The 22,531-nt window shown below is 37.8% G+C and overlaps 2 protein-coding genes across 6 annotated transcripts in view; one reads left to right on the top strand and one right to left on the bottom strand.

Moving 5' to 3' along the window:
* The window catches only part of GSPT1 (G1 to S phase transition 1), a 33,909-nt gene extending 20,480 nt beyond the window's left edge, over nt 1-13,429 (top strand). For 3 of the 4 annotated variants that reach the window (XM_082360197.1, XM_082360195.1, XM_082360194.1), the window contains exons 10-15: nt 131-224; nt 1,067-1,147; nt 5,584-5,757; nt 6,604-6,693; nt 6,846-7,014; nt 8,716-13,429. In XM_082360197.1, the coding sequence (XP_082216323.1) occupies nt 131-224; nt 1,067-1,147; nt 5,584-5,757; nt 6,604-6,693; nt 6,846-7,014; nt 8,716-8,768 (661 nt within the window). In that variant the 3' untranslated portion in view covers nt 8,769-13,429. The remainder of the gene's footprint in view (nt 1-130; nt 225-1,066; nt 1,148-5,583; nt 5,758-6,603; nt 6,694-6,845; nt 7,015-8,715) is intronic. The other variant, XM_082360196.1, reaches the window with a different exon arrangement.
* TNFRSF17 (TNF receptor superfamily member 17) overlaps nt 1-22,436 on the bottom strand; it is a 115,444-nt gene extending 93,008 nt beyond the window's left edge. For both annotated transcript variants that reach the window (XM_082360200.1, XM_082360203.1), the window contains exon 1: nt 21,979-22,436. The gene's annotated coding sequence lies outside the window, so the exon portion shown is untranslated. The remainder of the gene's footprint in view (nt 1-21,978) is intronic.
* Nucleotides 22,437-22,531: the final 95 nt, after the last annotated feature.

Here is a 22,531-nt window from a genome sequence, read left to right as displayed (position 1 = left end):
GAAGAGTACATGGGTAGAATGGAAATATTGTTATAACCACTTTTTTTTGTATAAAGTTAGAGTCATGTAATTTCTTAAAATTTTAACATTTATGTTGACTCTCTATAATGGATATTTGTTATGTTCTCAGTGGATTACCATTTATTCCATATCTGGATAATTTGCCAAACTTCAATAGATCAGTTGATGGACCAATCAGGCTGCCAATTGTGGATAAGTACAAGGTACCCAAAATGTTCAAGAACTTGGGTTTTATGGGAGGTGATAAATGGTTTTGTTTTAAATTATGAAATAACTTTAATAATTAACAACATAACATAGATGTCTCTTTTTTAATGGTTATATATTATTCAGTGATATAGATAGACCATAATTTAATCAACAAACTTAGTTTATTTCAGCTATTTTCCAGTGAGCCAATGATCAGTTTTAGAGAGAGACTCCTATAAGTAAAACTGCTGGACGGGTTTGTGTATTAAAGTTGATGGATACTGACAAACAGCCTTCCAGAATACAGTGCTAACTTACATGACCACCAGCAAGCGGTATATGAGTGCTAGTTTTCCATAGCCTCACCAACACTGGATGTTAATCTTTAGAAAAAATAAGCTTCAGTATTTTTAACTAGGTTTTTAAGTATTGCACTACCAATACGTAATATTTTGCCCTTCTCAAACACTTCATTCTTTGATTAGCTTCATGCTAAATTTCTTGAACAAGTATTTTTCTAATTTTATAAAAGACAGAAAAGTCTCAGATATTTTTGAGAGAACCTGAATTTGAACAAATAATTCAGTTCTTCAAACATAAAATTCTGCCCTGTCTCCTGCCGTGTGCTTTCTTTTTAAATCCTAAGCCTACTTATTAGTATTATAATTATACCTATGCTTATGACACAGATATAGAGTATTTACCTGTGTTTAAGATTAATCCTAAGCATTCTACCACTTGAGCCAAAGATTTTCTTTTATGAGTAAGCCCTGCAAGATTTCACTTTGGGTTGTTGAACTGCTGTAGAGTAGTAATAGAAGCCTGACATTTGGTTTTTCATTTTAAATTTAAACAGGATATGGGCACTGTGGTCCTGGGAAAGCTAGAATCAGGATCTATTTGTAAAGGTCAGCAGCTTGTTATGATGCCAAACAAGGTAAGAATTAGTAATGCTCTTGCTCATTTAAATTTTCTCTTGAAAATATTAGCAAGGAGCCAGAACTTTTCAATCTTAGGGATTTCATTAAAAGAAACAACTTTTTAAATCCAGGATTATGTTTTATTAATGTCAAGTATGAAATTTAATCAAGAATATGTGATGTTATTTATTGACAAATGGAGAAGGGACAGTATTAGCTCCATGTTAGAGTTAAAAGGTGCATCATCATGAAAGCTTCAACTCCGTTTTTTTGGGTTTTTTTGTTTTTTTATTTATTTATTCTTGGCTGCATTGGGTCTTCGTTGCTGCGCACAGGGGCTACTCTTAGTTGCAGTGAGCAGGCTTCTCATTGCGGTGGCTTCTCTTGTTGCAGAGCACAGGCTCTAGGCGCACGGGCTTCAGTAGTTGTAGCACGCGGGCTCAGTAGTTGTGGCTTGCGGGCTCTAGAGCACAGGCTCAGTAGTTGTGGCACCACAGGCTTAGTTGCTCCGCGGCATGTGCGATCTTCCCAGACCAGGGCTTGAACCCGTGTCCCCTGCTATTGGCAGGTGGATTCTTAACCACTGTGCCACCAGGGAAGCCCAACTCCATTATTTTATAGGAAGTAAATGGTTAAGTGACTTGCTTCTGTTAACACGCTGGATTAGTAAGTGAGCCAGGGATGAAAACTCAGCTTTAATCATGATATAATTAGCTTCCTTTTATTTTTTGTACATAGTTATGTTGGGTACTATAAAATAATGTGTCTAACCTATGTTCCTAATTTATTTTGGGAGAAGAGGATTTGCCTTTATCATAAATGGGTCTTTCCCTCTTTCTTTCTACCTTATTGTAATTTCTTCATTATTGGAGAGGGTTTCATTAAGTAACATGCAGAAATCTCAAGCTATTCCTTTGTGTTATTTCTGACTGCTCAGTTGCTGATAATTGCAGATGATGTGTTACTAAGAAACTGTTACCTGTTTTCCAGAGGACTTCTCTAACAATCTAGAGGTATTAGTTATGTAGGAAAACAGGCCTGAATCATCAGAACCTCCAAATAGAGACTTTAAGATTCAACTGAGAATTTCTTTTTTTTTTTATATATAAATTTATTTATTTTTGGCTGTGTTGGGTCTTCGCTGCTGCACACAGGCTTTCTCTAGTTGTGGCGAGCGGGGCTACTCTTCGTTGTGGTGTGCGGGCTTCTCATTGTGTTGGCTTCTTTTGTTGTGGAGCACGGACTCTAGGCACGTGGGCTTCAGTAGTTGTGGTACATGGGCTCAGTAGTTGTGGCTTGTGGGCTCTAGAGCGCAGGCTGAATAGTTGTGGCACATGGGCTTAGTTGCTCTGCGGCATGTGGGATCTTCCTGGACCAGGGCTTGAACCTGTGTGCCCTGCATTGGCAAGAGGATTCTTAACCACTGTGCCACCAGGGAGGTCCCCTGAGAATTTCTTTACCATGCTTATTCCAGGCACAGTGAATTACAAAAGGTAATTGTCAGTGTACTGTTTAGGTGTAATTGGAACCTTACAAATTATACTTTGGCGTTTCTTGATGCCTTGGAGATCAGAGTATCCTATCATAGTATCTTTTTCTAAGGTAATTATCTCTGCAACTTGAAGGTCAATGATAAATGAATGGAAATAATGGTCAGTTTGAATCCTTGCTCTATTTTGTCTGTTCAGCAGTCACAGAAGTTGTGTTTGCTTGTGGAGATGGAAGCAAGGGGCTTGGGAAAGAAGAATAGGGAAGTGATTGCTTAATGCGTATAGAGTTTCCTTTTGGGGTGATGAAGGTGTTTTGGAGCCAGATACTGGTGATGGTTGTACACCATTGTGAATGTAGATGCCACTGAATTGTACAATGTAAAATGGTTTAAAACGGTAAACCTTATGAGTATTTTATCACAATAGAAAGAAAAGTACTTACTATGGGCCAGTGAACCTAGAGCTGGGCTATAGCTAAAGGTAAAGGGCCTTAATATACTAGTTCTTGTAGAAGCTGTCACTTTATACTAATAACTAAGCAGGTCAGTGTAGCATACCTTACAGTTGTTAATCAAGCCTTAAAAACTCAGTTCACTGAGTTCACTAGTCCCCTGAGTCTCAGTGGAACAGAATGAAATGTTTTAAAAGATGTAGATGCCAGGCTATTTTACATTAAAAAATTAATAGGTAGGCAACCTACAGAATGTGGGTAAAAAATTGTATATCATAAATCTGTTAAGGGGTTACTATCCATAATATATCAAGAACTCCTACAACTCAACAACAAAAAGAAAACAAGCTGACTAAAAAATGAGCAAAGAACTTAAATAGACATTTCTACAAAGAAGATGTACAGTGGCCAAAAAACACATGAAAAGATGCTCAACGTCACTAATCATTAGGAAAATGCAAATCAGAGTCACAGTGAGATAACACCTCACACCCATCTGGATGGCTACTATCAAAAACCCCAGAAAATAACAAATGCCGGTGAGGAGGTGGAGAAATTGGAACCTTTGTGCACTGTTGGCAGGAATGTAAAATTGTGCAGCTGCTGGGGAAAACATAATGGCATTTCTTCAAAAAAATTAAAAATAGAATAATCATGATTCAGCAATTCCACATCTGGGTATATACCCTAAAGAACTGAAAGCAGACCGTGAATAACTGATGCTCAGGGACTTCCCTGGTGGCGCAGTGGTTAATAATCCGCCTGCCATTGCAGGGGACACGGGTTCGAGCCCTGGTCCGGGAAAATGCCACATGCTGCGGAGCAACTAAGTCCGTGCACCACAACTACTGAGCCTGCGCTCTAAAGCCTGCACACCTAGAGCCCACGCACCTAGAGCCCGTGTTCCACAACAAGAGAAGCCACCGCAACAAGAAGCTCACGCACTGCAATGAAGAGTAGCCCCCACTCACCGCAACTAGAGAAAGCCCGTGCACAGCAACGAAGATCCAATGCAGCCAAAAATTAATTAATTAATAAAAAACAAAGAACTGATGTTCATAGCAGCATTATTCACAATAGCCAAAACGTGGAAGCAACCTGTAGTGTCCTTTGATGGATGAATGAGCAAACAAAATGTGGTGTATACGTACAACAGAATATTACCTCAGCTTAAAAAGGAAGGAAATTCTAACATAGGCTACAACATGGATGAACCTGGAGGGCATTCTACTAAGTGAAATAAGCCAGACACAAAAAGATAAATCATGTATGACTCCACTTATGTGAGGTACTTAGAGTAGGTAAAATCCTTAATACCTTTCATAAACTAAGAATTTGTTGGTCTTAATCTTAATTTTTCATAAGTATGGATTAGAGATTAGACTTGCTCTATTTTGTTTAGCTATAAAAGTCCTTATTTGGGGAGAGGAATTATTATGCTGGATTATTTGGGCAAAAAGTATTAAACAATACTTGTTTAGTTGTATATGGTGGAACTGCTAGTTTCTACCCCTTTATCCCATCACTGTAAAGAATCTGCTAGCAAATATGGCTATATTACCAGTTCTTGGAATGAATTTCAACAGACAGGTATCAGTAAGGTATAAGCTGCCTTCTGGGAAAGAAAGCCATTATTTGTGTATGTGTATGTATGGGGAAACTACTAGAGTTTAGCAAGTGACAGTTTGTAGAATTCTGGTATGGAATATAACGATTCTGGATTCTCTACTGTACGTCTACCATCATGAGAAAGTTCATTTTTGTCTTGAAGGCTTTATTTTGTTTGTTTTCTGGCATGTGTTTTAAAAATATGAATTACCTCCAAGGGCAGAAGTGGAATAAAATGAGGGAATACTAGTGAGTATTGCTTTTAACATTTTTTCCCCCATCTATATGCTCTTTTAAAAAAAAAATTATTGTGGTAAAAGAGAGATAAATTTTACCATTAATGACATTTAGGTACATTCACAGTATTGTGCAGCCATCACCACTGTCTAGTTCCAGAACATTTTCATCACCCCAAAAGGAAACTACCTATTAAACAGTCAATGTGCTTTAAAGCTTAGCTGTTCAAAAAACCTTAGAAAAGTACATTCTTTGGATGTTTGGGGGATTGATAGGTAATGGAAGCTATGTCTGTTAAATCCTGGAATTTAACAATAATAATAATAAAAATTACATCCATAAAATTAAAATCCAAATTTTAGATTTAATGTTGTAATTTTGAAAAAGTAAAAAAGGCAAATGCTAGTTTATACTTGTTCTATTTGGAAATTATTAGGATGTGACAGATAAATCTTCTAATTGGCAGTTTGTACTTCTAGGATATGATTTTTTTCATTAAGTTCGTGTCATACAAATGTTATAAAGTTTCTTCACACTCAAAGAATTATTTTGGCTAATCAACAACCACAGAAAAATGTGACTTGCAAGTCTTCAGCAAACAGATAATTTTCCATTCTATAATGCAGTGAATGTGTCAAAAAATCTCCAATCTTGGTTTCTTTTTAAGCACAACGTGGAAGTTCTTGGAATCCTTTCCGATGATGTAGAAACTGATTCTGTAGCCCCAGGTGAAAACCTCAAAATCAGACTGAAAGGAATTGAAGAGGAGGAGATTCTTCCAGGGTTCATACTTTGTGATCCTAATAATCTTTGTCATTCTGGTCGCACATTTGATGCCCAGGTAAACCAGTTATTGTAATTATCATGATGATGTTCACTGTCTAAATGAAACTAGAATTTAAATCTCCTTTGTCCCCATCATTGGTGACATGCCATTGTGTGCAGAAGGGGAACTGAAATAGAATAAACCATATATAGAGATCAAAACTGTGATGTGTATATCTCATACACATAAAGTCTTTAAGATGGTACCAAGTACTGGGTAGGTAGTATTCTTTGTAAGTTCCCTTTTGTTTTTTATTTCCTGTTGATAATATATATTGATACTTACATTTTGCTCAAAGTGTTTTTCACTTTAAGTAGAGCGTAGTTGCCTTGGAAGTCATGGTTTGTCTGTTCATTCAGAGCAAATAACTTTCCAGACAGAAAAACACACGTAATTTCTCCATGTCATTAGCAACGTGACCTCCCCAGGAGAATGAAAGAGTAAGTGATTGGTACAGCTCGCAGAATTTTTGAGTTCTAAGATACGATGACTAATCAAGTTAGATTTTGATGTCAGATACAAGGTTGTTAACTTTGGACCTTGGATACTGGGAAATGGATAAAACTATAAGTTCACATCTAGGAGGAAAAAACCTAGCATGTGAGCAGCAATGATTAATTCCTTGGTGGGGAGTATAGAGGAAAGCCTTCCCAGAGAAGAAAGTCTGCCTGTGTCTTTAAAGTTTGTGTGCTTGCCAAGAAGATCAGTGAGGTAAGGATATCAAAGTTCATGCTTGGAGGTAAGGCAACCTGATCTACCACTTCTAACACAAAAATAAGTTGGTGCCCTATTGAGATTGTGAGTTACACATTCAATTCTTTTTTACCTAGGGATAAAGATGTGAATTTTTTTGTTTGACAGATAGTGATTATAGAGCACAAATCCATCATCTGCCCAGGTTATAATGCGGTGCTGCATATCCATACCTGTATTGAAGAAGTCGAAATAACAGTGAGTTTTAAGATAATTGAGGTTTTTGATTTAAGACCATTTCATCTTGATAATTTTTGATCAGCAACAGTGATGTATTCTTATTTGCACTTCTAGTATTAAAGATTCTTTTATTTGACATTATTCCAATCTCATCCTTTTTTCTTGGATAGGCCTTAATCTGCTTGGTAGACAAAAAATCAGGAGAAAAAAGTAAGACTCGACCCCGTTTTGTGAAACAAGATCAAGTATGCATTGCCCGCTTGAGAACAGCAGGAACCATCTGCCTTGAGACCTTTAAAGACTTCCCTCAGATGGGTCGTTTTACTCTAAGAGATGAGGGTAAGCCTTTAAATTGATGTCTAGTGTTATATCTAAGATGCTTAGCTTTGGTAATCTTCATCTGAGTGCAGCGCACATTGCAAGTTCATAGGAAACTTGGATACTTGTTTTATAATATATTCATATAATAAATGTTTTATGAGTTGAATGAGTTGAACAGCAGACAGACTTGACCACATCTGAGTAGTGATGCTCTAGATGAATAATCTTAATTTTAATATTTTGCAAGCAGTGGGTTTTGAGAGTCATTTTATTTATTACTAAATAAGACATTTCTATGATGAAATCCTCTGTAATATGTGTGATTAAAACTCATCTTGAAAGGACTCTATCCTGTAGCAAATTTTTTGCTAAGCAAGCCTCTGAGGTAGACATCTTTTTTTATGCTCAGAAGAAATCATTTTAAAATCAAATATGATAAACATTAACCACACTGAAATGGGGGGAGATAAATGGGGTACATAGATTGATAGTCTTAACACCTAATATTTCAGAAGTTTAATATTCATGTTCTTTTGTGTGTGTGTCCATTTCTGCCTACCTGAATGGATTGGAACAGCTGTAATTTTCTTATCTCACAGCCATGAAACTCTGGTATCATGGAAACAAAATGACTTTTATTAAACATTTCTCTATAGATTGTTATATTAACTTAGATAACTATTTTAAGACTATGGAAAACTTTACATAAAAGTTCATGGTTCACTTGAAATACAGAATAGTCATTTCACGTATTAGTTCCAGTTTCATTCAGCAAAAACTTTACTGTATATCTACTGCATGGCAGGAGCCATGCCAAGCACTGGAAATACGATGAATATGGTCCCTGAGCCTTATTTTGGAGAAATCTGTATAAAGGTGGTATCCATTTGAAGTCATTATCTTAAAGCTCTTCTTGGTGAAACTGGTTACTGGGTTTGTCCCATTAATATAACAAAATGAGAATTTTAGTTACCTGATAAAATCAGGCAGAAGAAATTAATGTAGCAAGAATTTTTAGCCCCAGAATTTTTTTTCTTTCTAAAGAGTAGTTGGCTTTCAGGTTTTTCACAAGATCTACATGGGTTTTGTATCTCTTATAATAGGACTGAGAGCCCTGTTTAACAGCTTTTAATGAGATAATTTACATACCATGAAATTGACCTGTTTTAAGTATACAATTCAGTGAATTATGTTTACAGAGTTGTACAGTCATCCCCACATTCTAATTTTATAACATCTAGAACATCTAAAAAGGAACCCTAATACCTGTTTACAAAGTCACCACCTATTCCCACCCCTAGCCTTAGGCAACCATAAATCTACTTTTTCTCTCTGTTTGCCTTTTTTGGACACGACATATAAATAGAATCATATAGTTTGTGGCCTTTAGTGTCTAGTTTATTTTACTCGGCATGTTTTTGAGGTTCAATCATGTTGTGGCATGTACTGTATGTAATTCATTCCCTTTTATTGCCAAATAGTATTCCATTGTACGGATATCCACATTTTACTTCTCCAAGCATAGATTTTTGAAAGAAAATCATATCTTCAGTTCCCCTCCATTAATCAGAAATCATGTCTTTGATGGTAAAGCCAGTTAATTAGTAATTTACATTGTAAAATAATGATTTAAAATATGATTTAAAATAATAAGTTTTAATATCTTAAATAGCCTTGCTGTTAACTACTGAAAAGGTTTTTTAAAAATTTCATTTCTAGGTAAGACCATTGCAATTGGAAAAGTTCTGAAACTGGTTCCAGAGAAAGACTAAGCATTTTCTTGATGACGCTGCACAATACTGTGAGGAAAATTGACTGCAAAAGCCTACTTCACACCGCCTACTCTTATTTTCTGCCCATTGACAAACCTCTCCCCATGTTTTGCAAAGACAAAAATTCACAGCAAAAGTCCACATTATGCCAGCTTTCTCATATTGAGAGCTCTGCTATGCCACTGTTGAATTTTTCCCAAGATTTTTTTCTTCCCCTCTCAAACTCTGCTTCCTTGGACAGATTTGGCAATAGCTTTGTAAGTGATGTGGACATTATTGCCTACAATAATGAAAACCTACCAGGAATTTTTTTATTTTTCATTTCCCCTTAGGCATACTTAGTCTTGTTTTCCCCCAGGCAGATCATTCTGAGTGTGCGAGTGTGTGTGCACATGTTACAAAGACAACTACCATGTTAATAAAATATTCAATTTGAAACCCTTTTCGGTATTTGAATTGCTTTTGAATAATGTTTTTTATGTGGATGTAACATTGTTGCATTAGCTTTTTAACTTTACCAAGTAATTGAGTACATTTTATTACTTGGACTTTTCTAAACTTTCCTTATCCACTACTTCAAATGAGGCATTTACAAACAATGTTCAAGTTTGTATTAAAAGAAAATTAGTTTGACCCCTTCTTTTGATGGTTAATGCATACATACAATATCTTTATGCAACTGTGACACTGCTTTATTAGGTCTACCAGTTTCTGCCAATTTATATTTTAACATGATTTCTTAAACACAGTAATTGGTTTTAAAATACAAGAACAGCATACTGTAGTTTTTATAAGTATAAAGCATAATAAAATTGTACCCCTACAAAAAATTCCATTAACTTGTTAAATTAATGGAATTTACAATAAAGACAGCATGTTGAGACCTGGCAGAAATGCCTCCTTTAGTATCTGTAAGAGCTGCATGCATCTAATATGAAAACTGTATCAACTGCAAGTGCCAGTTCTACAAATTACTCAGTTTATTGTTTGTTTGTATTAGTAATTTTAAAGGCTGGATGATCCTTGCTGATTAAAGCTAAATCTCATCCAGCAACTAAATGAACACATTTTTAGAACCATCAGAATCTGCACAGACTAAAGTTAACAGTGATAAATAGAATCAAGCACAGTGTAAGTTTTTCTCAGTTTTTCGAAATTGACTTTTTTCTTGAAATTTGCTAAATTATGATTTGGATGAACCGCAATGCAGCATTGTGGATTTTAGATCAAAGGCTGACTTTCTGTTATAACTGTGTCACAACTTTGAAATTTTTTAATGAGAATAAATGGGGAATGGAAGGGACACTTTCTGGGTTTATTGGATGTCCCCTTTATCAAAGACTTGGCCTCTTTTAGATTCGTTTATCTCTAAATAAGATGATACTTTGTAATTGTGTATTTAATGACATGTCCCTTCCCTGTAATCTTCTGCCTCAGAAAAGAAAAGCCTAGTCAGACTGCATTTATTTCCAGTCACAAAACATAAAAATTAATCTAATCCTGTTCTCTTAACTGTAAAATTGCCATTCATTTCATGAATGAGGCCACATCTTATGGACAGAGCATAGCTACTGTCCTGCAGCGTCCTATAACTATACTCATGGCTATTAAAATTGCATGAAATTTAAATAAATTTTATTATGTCTGCAAATCTCTGGGCTTTTATTTTTCTGGGATATGTGGGAGCTTTAATCAGTGCATAGTAACTCTTTTTCCACTTCCAAGTTAATAAGAACAAAATACTAGCAATTGCTTGGATTTTAATGAATCTTTAAAAGCTCAAGAGTCATTGAAATTAATTCCAGAGATAGAGTTCCATTTTTAAATTGAACACATTTTTTAAAAACCAGTTATGTTTGCTATTAAAACATTTACACTTTTAGGATATTATGTGCATGTTGCCAAGACTCAAGTAAAATGACATGGATATCAACTGTGAAGGGCCTACCTCTTAAAAAAAAAAAAGAATAATTATGAAATAAAAATTTCAATGGATTCTTGTACATTTATGCAAATAAGATTATTTAGAAGAAACCTCATTGTTAATTTAACCAACACCATACATTTTTGTGGGCTTTGAAGTTCTTTGGGAAGAATGCTCACTTAAACTTGATGCATTTTAAACTCATTACACTGCCTGGTTACTTGGATGGGCAAATATAATGTCTGAAGTGAACTGGCAGTGTGTGGAGATGTTGGGCCTTTAAAAAGCAATACAGATTCCTATACTGTTATTTTGTCTTCTGTAAGTACAAACGTGTTTATATTGTTGACAAGGCAAAAATAGGGTAATTGGCTGCAGACTTAGGATATTACAGACCTAAACATTTTTTTCCTCTTTAGCATAGATATGTTAGAATCACAATTTTCTTTGCATTAATGATGTTCTTTATACAGCTTTCATGATATATTATTTAATTATAGTTTTTTAAATTAATGAAATGAATTTAAGAAAGATATTGAAATAAACATCTAAGTAATGGCCATTTTAAATCCTATTTCTTACTGTGGGAGAAGGGGAAATATAGCATTTGCTTCTTGTTTTTAATTTGCAAACAGAACTTATCCAATGAAAATTATGTAAAATCAAACCAAAAGAGATGGACTGAGTATATATAATGCCATGAAACTAAGTGACAAATAGTAAAGTGTTCTTGAGTAAATAAGCCCATGTATATTTGTTTTGAATTGAAAGTCTTGAAATATGTAATAATTGAATGTAAAAACTTTGTAAATTATAAAAGAATACAGGTTGTTCACTGTAACAAGAGGTAATTCATACTTGTCTGCTAGTTACATCAACTACAAGAACTGCTTTTACAATATGGGATGGACTTTGAACGTGATGCAACTGAACAGTTACAGGCATCCTCAGCTGAAGTACTGCAGATATTCTGGGTCATACTTTCAACCAGCCGCAATTTTGCAACCCAAGAAAAAGGTGAACTTATGGTCAAAAACTGCTTCCATGATGAATTTTTGAAAAAAATCAACTAAACAACTCCCTGGCAATCTTCAGAAAACACTAGTTGTGACTGTAATTACTCCGTGGTCTTTGATGGCTGTTCCACATGACAGCACTCTAGCACCTTTCCTCATTGGCATGGACTTCCTCGTGGACTGCTGCTTCGTGGATGACAGCTTCACTGCTTTGGGTAGGAATTTAAGGTAGTCGAGGGACAGTTTTTATTGTAGCTCTTAACACCACGCAACTTTCAGCTTTTAAAAACCCTTTGTGAAAATTCTGGTAACAGCACTATAGCTCTGACTGTAGGATGACTAAATTTTCAGCATTGGCCTATCTTATCAGAATAAACTGTGCCATTAATCCTCTCACAGACATATACACGTAAGGTAGATAGCAATCAACAGAATTTAGGGGACGATTTTCTGTCTCCAAATAATATGGCTTATATTTCCTCCAGCTAATTTTTCAGTGATTATAGCAGATGCCATCTAATACATTTATGATCTTGTTTCTTTCTCTAGAAATCTTGCCATGGCAGCAACTTGTTATATAAATGTAATTACATGTGCACAACTTTGAGTTCAAAGACTTAGTAGGTTTAAATTTAGCAGTCAGTTGGTTATATTAGATTTCATAGTAAATGGAATAGGAAGTGTTATTTTCCTGTAGTTCAGTGGATTCCATTTGAACCAATTTACTGCCAAATTTCAGGTAGGGTAAATCTGGTTCAACTAGTGATGGTTTTGGCTCTAGGATATTCTTAAATTTCAATATCCTAGAACATATTGAGTCTTCCCTTCAGTAAATACACTTTTCACATACCTCTAATCCTATGCTTCCTTGAAACAGTAATGTGCTAGCTGAGTTGTTTACTAAGAAATGTTTTAAGGGCCTGGAGGTGTGGGAGTGTTGGAGTGTTCTCCAAAATAAGGGAGAAGCAGATAGGCACCATGTCTGATTAGGCAGAAAATTAGGCAGGATTTCTTCATCAATTCTCAGAACGGTAATTGTCTTTTCTGCCTTGCCACACATGCCACTGTGCCCTTTAAACCTCAGGTTTGTGGACAGCAAAGGTAGAATTACATTTTGTGCTTCCTGAGGCTACCCTCTGCCAGGCACATTACCTTAGTGCTTCAGATGTCAGCCCAAGTCCCTGCTACCTCCTTACCTGCTGCCCGGGAAGAGTGTTTGTGCTGGAGCTGGAGCTCCTGCACTCCTCAGGTGACCATCCACATGCATTAGGTGAAAACTGAGGTCTGAGCCCAGAAGGTCTACATTTTAAGGACTCACATGGGGCTCTCAGAAATTGACACACCTCTTAGTTAACTAGTTTCTTCTCTTTGCTCTAAAACAAATGTGGCTCTCTCTCAGGCCAGGATTTAGTGACTAGTTTTCACTAGACAGCAGGTTAATACCTAGCTCTCATTTTTTAAAAAGCAGAATTAAAGGGAACTGATTAGGTTTGCTGGGTTTTTAACCTAATTCCAAAGCATGGCAGAATGCTCTAGGTAGGAATTATGGGAATCCAAGGTAAAGAAACCTTTTTCTTATGATTTGTAGCTACCTACTGTGCCTGACTTGGTGCCTGTGTGAGGATTAAGCCCTTAGTCTGCTCTTGCAATTATTCAAATGACCGAAGTTAAAAAAATTTGCTTTTGTAATAACAATAAAAATTGTCATCTTCCCTTTTGAAGGATTTGTCTGTTTATATCACCTGTATTGTACCATACTCTGAGTGAACCTGTTTTCTCTACAATCCTCAATGTCGTGTTTGGGCATCAGACCACACATAGGCACGGTACTGCGGTGTGTACAACATTTTACACTTCATGGCCTGTGGAACCAGTTTCAGATACACAAGCTCTATCAATGCATCTTAAAGCAGAAAAATAGCATCAGTACCTTGGATGTTGTAGCTTTGTAGTGAAGAACTGTATCTCCCAGTCTAGAATAAATGATGGCCAAATTACAATGAAATAAGTTCTATTCTTTGAGTTTAGAGAAGAGTGAGGCTACTGATAATATGTCTACTGGCAAAATAGATTAGCTAGAGAGGGCATAATGGAAGAAAACATACTGAACTTGCTTTGCACCCTTATTTGTGATTGTATTTAGGTTGAGATTTCACCCCTCTGAATTGAGCAGTACAATCCTCCTAAAGGATTTTGTGTTTGCTTATAAACTACATAAGTTACTTAGAACAAAAGCAATCTCCACCATCTTTGCTATTTCCCTGGCAAATACACTAAGTTTTAGGGTAAGAAAGCAATTTTGAAAGGATTAGATTCGTAGGAGTAATTACCATTTGTAAAGAAGGTCCAGCAAACAGGAGGTGTACACAAAGAGCGTTTTTTTATTAAGATAAAACTTGCATATGATGAAACGCACAGATCTCAAGTTTACAATGAGTCTGTCAAGTGCATACAATTATGTAAACACCCCCATCAACATACAGAACATTTTCATCACTACAGAAAGTTTCTTTCTGCCTGTTTCCAATCCATCCCTTCCTCCTGCCAAGGCAATCACGGTTCTGCCAGAGATTAGTTTTGCCTGGTTTTCTTTTTTTGGCCTCACCTTGTGGCATGTGGGATCTTAGTTCCCAGACCAGGGATGGAACCAGCAGCCCCTGCAGTGGAAGAGCAGAGTTTTAACCACTGGACCACTGGGGAAGTCTCAGTTTTGCCCATTTTTGAACTCCACATAAATGGAATCATATTATGCACCCAACTGTCTTTTTTTTGAGCATGTTTTAGAGATTAACCCACATGTCTTACCAGTAGTTTATTCTCTTTATACTTGCTGGGTAATAATTTTATTTGATGAATAGCCCATAAATTTTTGTCCATCCTTGAAAATTTTAATTTTGTTTTCCAATTAGGATTTTTTCTCATGTTGGTTGCAAATACAAACAGCCTCATTTGAATTTATCATTAGAAATGCAAATGAGTAAATAAACCAGAGAGAAAAGCTTTACCTCTTCTCCCTTTATCTGCTTTTGTAAAGCTGTTACCAAACAGAAACAGACTATTTAGCCTCCCCAAAGGTGAAAAAACATGAGCTCCCGATCAGTCTTGAGTGCTTGCTTCACTCTGTTCCCTTTGATGTGCCCTGTCAATTATAAAACTGGATTGTCCCTATCACACTTTCATGTTGCTAGAGGCAAATTCACCTGACTTATACCTCTACTGATTAACTCTTTTAAACCTCAGGGCTAAGTCCTTGTTTTCTTTTTTGGTAGCTTTATTTTATTAAATTCCATGTATGAAGAACTTTTAGAAGTTCTTTTATTGATCCCTTATTGATGACCTAGCATAATACTTTCAGTGGCTATTGAAAACCTTCCTAATTTGAGTGAAGACGCACTTTGAACTGTCAGTAACATTCACCAGTTATGTACTGCTATGGTTAAAAGAACACAGTCCTCCAAGAAGTTGTCAGCTGCTTATCTTCAAAGATAAAAGATGATCAGTGGTACTGAAAACCCTTTTTTTTTTTACAGCCTAGAAGTTACTTTTTAAAATAGCCTTAATGGGACTTCCCGGTGGTCCAGTGGCTAAGACTCCACGCTCCTAATGCAGGGGGCCCGGGTCAATACCTCGTCAGGGAACTAGATACCACGTGCCACAACTAAAGATCCCACATCTCGCAACTAAGACCCGGCACAGCCAGATAAATAAGTTTTTTTTTTTTTTAAATAGCCTTAATAACATTTCTCAAGGAATATAATTCATCTAAATTGAGACTGACTGGATTAAAAAATTGTCTACCTAAATGGTGTACAAGGAAGGGTTGGTGTACATCATGAGACTGAGCAACAAGAGGTGCTCGAGGTACCCACACAGCTATATAGGTACAAGAAGAGAGCTAAAGAGGAACAGCAAACAGGTTGATAAAGTTTCTCTACTGAAAACCTTTTCGTTTTCTTCTCTCCTTTCTGGTGATCTCATTGTTCTCTTGCTTCTCCTTCCCTAGGGCCCTCCCCATTTTTTTTTTTTTTTTTTTAAATCAGAATCTAATAAAAATTTCTTGACTTACCAGCCTCTTCTTCCCTGCTTGAGAGTTTAGGTACAGGCCTCCCCTCTTTCAGGCCCTAAGATGCACATTTCACTTTCCAATCCATTTAATGACTATTTTCAGCAAAGGGCCCTGTGCTATTATGTATGTGCCAGGTACTATGTAGATATATATGTTATCTCATTTAATCTCTTAACAATTCCAATGGAGAACTAGCTTCATTTTACAGATAAAGAAATTGAGGCTTGGGAGATTAGCTAACTTGTCCAAAGCTAAATAACTAGTATATCGCTGAGTTGGGATTCAGACTCAGATCTTTCTGACCAAAAAGACCATGTTCTTCCTACCTTCCTTAAAATGTCACATTCTATATTTGAGCAATATTGTTTTACCTCTTGATTCTACTATGTCTAGGTTAATATCTCCTAGCAGATTTCAATACCAGGATGAGTATCTTGAGGACACTAAGATTTTTTTAATTGCTTTTAGATAACCCAGACATGGATAATTAATTACATGGCTTGTTTGTTGTTGTTCTGTCATTTGTAATTATTCTAATTTTGCAGGGCTGTTTAGATTTACTAGTTGATTCTAGCAAATATTTATTTTCAAATAACTGGAATTTGAGCTCCATTAGTAAGTTTGCTGTTTCTTAAACTTTGTTTACCATCTAGCAACATCTTCATACATTCTTTGCAGGTAGTTGCATTATGATTTATTAAACCCTTTATAAGATTATATACTACTTTGCATATAGTTAATGCCATTTTGTTAAGCAGGCAGATTTTGCAACTACTAAAATAAAAATTTCAAGAAGTTTAAAGAGAAACCTCTTTCAGTACCTTCAGAGAAACAACTTAATAGTATTCAGTGAGACCTGGGTACTCAAAATATTGAATGCCTCTTCCTTAATGTATGTTTACTATAAAAAGAAATCATACCACAAAACTTAGTTATGGTTCCATTAGAAATGTACATGCTAATTACTTTCATTTCTTCCCAGATGTTAATGTATGTATTAATTTTTAAAAAGTAATTCACATACATGGTTCAGGATACTTATTACATTTAGTTTTCCTTTAACTCAATCTCCACTATTAAGACTACCTATAGTATTCCTTTACAAGTACAATACTATGTTCATTTTGGCTGGCAATTACATATTTAATTCTTTTAAAAATTCATTATTTTTAGTGGGTAAAGGATAGATAGGCATAAATAATGTAATTTAATATGTGGAGTCTGGATAGAGTTTACATAGTATTTATCTTGTGTGTGCTCAACAGTATCTTGAGTTTAAAAAGCTTTAAAAAGAAAAGGTAGAACTGACAGCAGTTTAAGAAAATTTTAAGCTATTTAATTTATTAATGAAATATTTACCCTCAGGCTATTGAGTGAAATTTAATAATATGGATTAGTTTTTCAGATTAGCTTGTTTTAAAGGACCATTTGGGGAATTTCCCTGGTGGTCCAGTGGTTAAGAACCCACGCTTCCACTGCAGAGGGCACGGGTTCAATCCCTGGTGGGAGAAATAAGATCCCGCATGCCGCATGGTGCGGCCAAAAATAAATAAATAAAAATAAAAGACGAACTGGTGGAGTAAAATATTTTCCAGCATAAATCCCAAAGTTAAATAACATATTGCGGCAACTATACTTACACAGAAAAAATGGAGTACATTTCAGATTTAAAACTAGTGCTCACTAATGGCTAACTCAGGTCTTAATAAATAGCAGGCACGGATATTTAGGAAGGGATAAAATTCCTTGAGAAATTTCAGTGTACGTGAGAATGGTTTCAAATACAACAGGTCAAGAAGAACAAGGATTTTTTAAAAATTATTTGACTTAAAAGGTCACTGGTGACTTTAAAGGGAATAGGAATAGTGTGATTGAAACCAAGGAGTCAGGAGAAAGCACTTGACTACAAAAGGACAAAAAAAAGGTAGCGGGAAAAAAGGAGAAGTAGCATGACACTACCTCTTAAGAACACACATGAAGCAAAGACAGCTACTGGAGAAGGGGAAAATGAAGAAAACGGAACAGGAAGAGGAAAATTAAGAGTAAAGCCTTAAGGTGGCAGAAAGGGATTCACAGACTCAGTGTCTGCTCACCACAGGCCAGGCATGCCCTGTGTGCACCAAAATAACTAAACCCTAGTTCTGGTCCTCAAAGACTCAATCTAGTACATAGGGAAAACAAACTAAGCAACAGTTATTATCAAAGCAGGGTGAAACACTAATTTTAAGAACTCTTCTAACTACTGCTATTCTTTCAGTTTTTAAGTAATCTGAGTTCATGTGGCATCTTATATCACTTCCTGCCTTGTATGCCTTATTTTGCCCTGTTAAGTTGTAAGCTCACTGGTGGTAAGCACCTACACACGAGTTGGGTCCTATGGATTGAAAGTGAATAGGATAAGGCCACAGACATTCAAACTCTGGAGAAATCAAAAATGCTAACAAGTAACTCAATAAATGCCATATAGAGAGATGGGCAAGTGCTATTATATACGTTATCGTTGATAGTAAAGAGAATTGTCAATATAAAGAATTCTCTGGGACACAAAAATATTTTCACTCATTTCATTTGCCTTAATGGTAAAAGTTTAAAATATACCAATGTTCCATTTTTCCTCTCTCAGTCACATTCCTCATAATCCTTTACTGAAATTGCTTTCTGTAAGGTCACCATGACCTAACTGCCCAACAAACTGGCCTTTTAGAAGTTCTTCAGTATTTGACGGTATTAACACATCCTCATTTCTCCATTCCTAAGCACCCTCTTTTACATCAACTAGTTCTCTTTTACAGGCTCTTTTTCCTCCTGTCCCCTAACTGAGGGTTTCTCCATAGCCCTATTCTGACTCTCTGCTTCTTCTTTTTGCAATCTCATCTATTTCCACAGTTGTTGTTTTTTTCTGCTGCACCACATGGCATGCAGGATCTTAGTTCCCCGACCAGAAATCGAACCAGTGCCCCCTGCAGTGGAAGCATGGAGTCTTAACCACTGGACCGCCAGGGAAGTCTCTCCACAGTTTTAACCATCACTTCCATGACTTTCACATTTCCTACTTAAGTTCAGGAAACTTCTCCTCCACGTTCCAGATCCACATAGATGTACCCCTGGAACTTCAAACTCAATATTGAAAAAGAATATCATATTTTTCTTTCCAAATCTACTGCTCCTCCTGCCTTCCCAAGCTCTATTAACAAAACCACCGATTTGCCCAGTTATTCAGAATTTGGGAATAATCTGAATTTCCCTTCTTGTTTATCCAATTTTTGTTCAAGTCTTATACTTTGTCCTCACTGCTATCACGCTATTAGACCTCAATACCTAGAAAACCACAATAGTTTCCTATTCTTGTCAACCTAAGCCCTGTCTCAGGCCGTTACAATGCATTACTCATTCTTCAAGTGAATATTCATTATGTCATATATGGGCTAGGTGCTAAGGATACAATGGTGAAGACATCATTTATAGTTTTCCTACCACTAATTGGCTCTCCCCTGCCCTCTCAGAGCTTATCCTCAAGCAGGGGAGAGCCAATTATGGTAGGACGACCTTGCAGGTGGTAGTGCTCCAGGAAAAAGTTACAGCATGTTAGAAGGTATGAAGACAAGTGGGAACTGCAGGGTTGAAACCAGGATCTAAAGACTGAAGGGGTGAGAGGCAGGGTATGAAGTCAGGGAGGTAATAAGGGAGGCAGCAAATGAAGAGTGCCTCATATGTTAAGGATGACCATATAATTTATTTTTCAAACTGGGACACTTTTTTTCCAGGACAAATTCTAAACCAGATGGGACACCAGAAAACAAATGCACACACGGATACGTATAAGGCAAATTAAGGAATCTGTATTTCATCCTAATGACAATGATATTGCAAGGAAGTTGGTTAAGCATGATCAGGTTTGATAGGACCACATCTGCCCTTTACAAAGATCACTCCCACCTAAGGGCAAAGAACGGACTATAATATGCAAAACTGGAGGTAGGAGGACAACTTAGGAGGCTGGTACAGTAGTCTAGGAAAAAAAGTAATGATAGTTTGCATCACGAGCTGGAAGGGATAAAAAGGATTGGATGAATGCAAGAAATATTTAAAAGAAATAAACAACAAGACTTTGTTATTGACCATATTTGGAGGATGAGGAGAAAAGAATTAAGGAGGATTCCCATATTCTGGCTTGGGCAACTAGGCAGTGAGTGTGTGGTGCCATGAACTGAGACAGAAAACATACGAAGAGCAGGTTTGAGAGGAAGACAACGAGTTCATGGTGGAACTTGTTTTGGGTGTGAGGTCCTAACAGGACTTTTACATCAACACAGCTGATGGGTCTGAAGATGGGAGGGCTACACATTTCCACTAGTTATCTATTTTTGGATAACAAATTACCAAGCCCAAATTTAGTGGCTTAAAATAACAAACATTTATTATCTCACAGTTTATGTGTGTGGGTCAGGAACCTGGAAGCAGCATAGCTTAGATGGTTCTGGCTCAGGATCTCTCAAAAGTCTGCAGGATTGACTGGAGGAGGATCCACTTCCAAGCTCACTTGCTGGCAGGTTGCCTGAGTAGTCTCAGGACTTGGTAGCTGGCTTCACCCAGAGCAAGTAATTTTAAACAAAGGAAAGACGGAGGGAGAGGTGGGGGAAAGATGGAGGGGAAAAGAACACTTAAGGACGAAACTATATTCTTTTTATAATCTAATCTCCAAAGTGACATCCCATCACTTCCACTCTATTCTATTTGCTAGAAGCAAGTCTACTAAGTCCAGCCCATACTCAAGGGGAGGGGAACGAAACTCCATCACTTAAGTTTCAAAGAATTTGTGGGCGTATGACATTTTTTTTTAACCACTACAATACCACAGCAATATTAGCTTTCCTAAAGCATAATTCATCACCTCCTCTTCTTCCCTAATACCAGTTCAAAAACCTTGTATCTGTATGATTTCTCCAAAATATAAACCTTCAGCTTGATAATAAATTCCTTAACCTCCCCACTCCAGCCTCATCTCCCATTTCTCCCCTCTGCACATCCCTACTCCAGTCACTTACTACTTCCTAACACCACCATCCTCTTTCACCTGAATTCATGCGGTTCCCCTGGCCCAAAAGTCTGGTTCTCAAACTTGAATTCAGGTGACACAACATGTGACAGCCCCGATGCTCTCTTCAGAATACTAGGAAACACAGATACATGAAGCCTAATGTGGCAATTCATAATATCATGCTAAAACGAATTCCATCTTATACTAGATTCTACAACAGACAAGTGGGAGTAGGTGCCAAAGGTTTAGAACACTTCTCCTACAAGTTTCTGGTTAAAGACAAAGCCAGACAGGACTTCCCTGGTGGCGCAGTGGTTAAGAATCCGCCTGCCAATGCAGGGGACACGGGTTCGAGCCCTGGTCCGGGAAGATCCCACATGCCGCAGAGCAACTAAGCCCGTGGGCCACAGCTACTGAGCCTGTGCTCTAGAGCCCGCGAGCCACAACTACTGCACCCGCGCGCCTAGAGCCCGTGCTCCGCAACAAGAGAAGCCACCGCAATGAGAAGCCCGCGCACTGCAAGGAAGACCCAACGCAGCCAAAAATAAATAAATTAATTAATTAATTAAAATAAAAAGACAAAGCCAGACATAACACTGGAAATCAGCTATACCCCGATTAAAATTTAAAAAAAAACAAAGCCAGTATTAGAGATCAGCAGCAAAACACCCCTTCCTCCAGCTTTGGCAATATGGAAGGAGCATTTCTTTGTAAGCAACTGACACGGAAAGCATCCTACTCCCATTCTTTGATCTCTCAAAATCTTCTGTAGCTAACTGCACAAAGAACCATCCTGAATACCCATCAAAAAGCTCCTAAATTACCTCTTGTTTATCTACATGGTGAAAGGCCATACGGCTGTTAAAAAAGAGGCACAGCCTTAGGTACTGACTTGGACAACCTCCAAGATATATTAAGAGGAAACGGCAACGTACAGAACAATGGCCGTACAGGCTACTACTTGTGTTTAAAAAACAAAAGAAAAGAAAATTGAAACCCAGCCATCGCTAAAGAGAAAGAAGTATAAGTATTTCCTAAACATGCCTACAACACCCCTGGAAGGTTCCAGGAGAAACAGGTAACAGTGGTCACCTCTGGGGCCAGGGGGAGGAAGGGAGGCGTCCTCCCGTTTTCCAGCCTGCACCTTTACGTGTACTTGCTCTTACCTCCCGCCTCTGTAAGCCCCGAAGCTCAGGAGACTGGCTCCGGCCCACCGCTCGGGCTCCACACCGCTTAACGACGCGCCTGGTGTTTCCCGCGCACGAGGCCACGGAATCTTCACCAGCCAGCGGGGAGGGGCCCGCCACCCTGGCCGTGGCGGGGACGGTGGCTAGGTTCGCCCAAGGTCAGCCGGCAGGTGGGTGATGAGGCCGCACTCTCCGCGCTCCCCACGCCCCACGCCGCCAGCCTAAAGTTGGGGAGAGGGGGGCGGTCCACTGACAGCAGGTGGCCCCAGCGGGTGGGCGGACAGGCCTCGTCTCCCGCCTCCAGGCGCTCGATTTCTTCCGTGGAAAAGTGAGAACGAGATGTCGCCAGGCTGCTCCCCGCGCCTCGCAGACACCGGGAACAGAAGAGAAAGAGAGGCAATCCCTCTGGGAAGTGACAGACCACAGGCGGGGCGAATACCTACCTCAGTTTGCTCGCGCCCGCCAAACTCTGACGCCGCAACGCCCTGGAACTCGACCCCGCGCTCCCGGAAGTGACGCGACGGTCTAGTCC

Source organism: Balaenoptera borealis (genome assembly GCF_965194805.1).
Source record: "Balaenoptera borealis genome assembly, chromosome: 16".
NCBI lineage: Eukaryota > Metazoa > Chordata > Mammalia > Artiodactyla > Balaenopteridae > Balaenoptera > Balaenoptera borealis.
The sequence above is the reverse complement of the archived record's forward strand: the minus strand, read 5'-3'. Positions and strand labels throughout refer to the sequence as shown.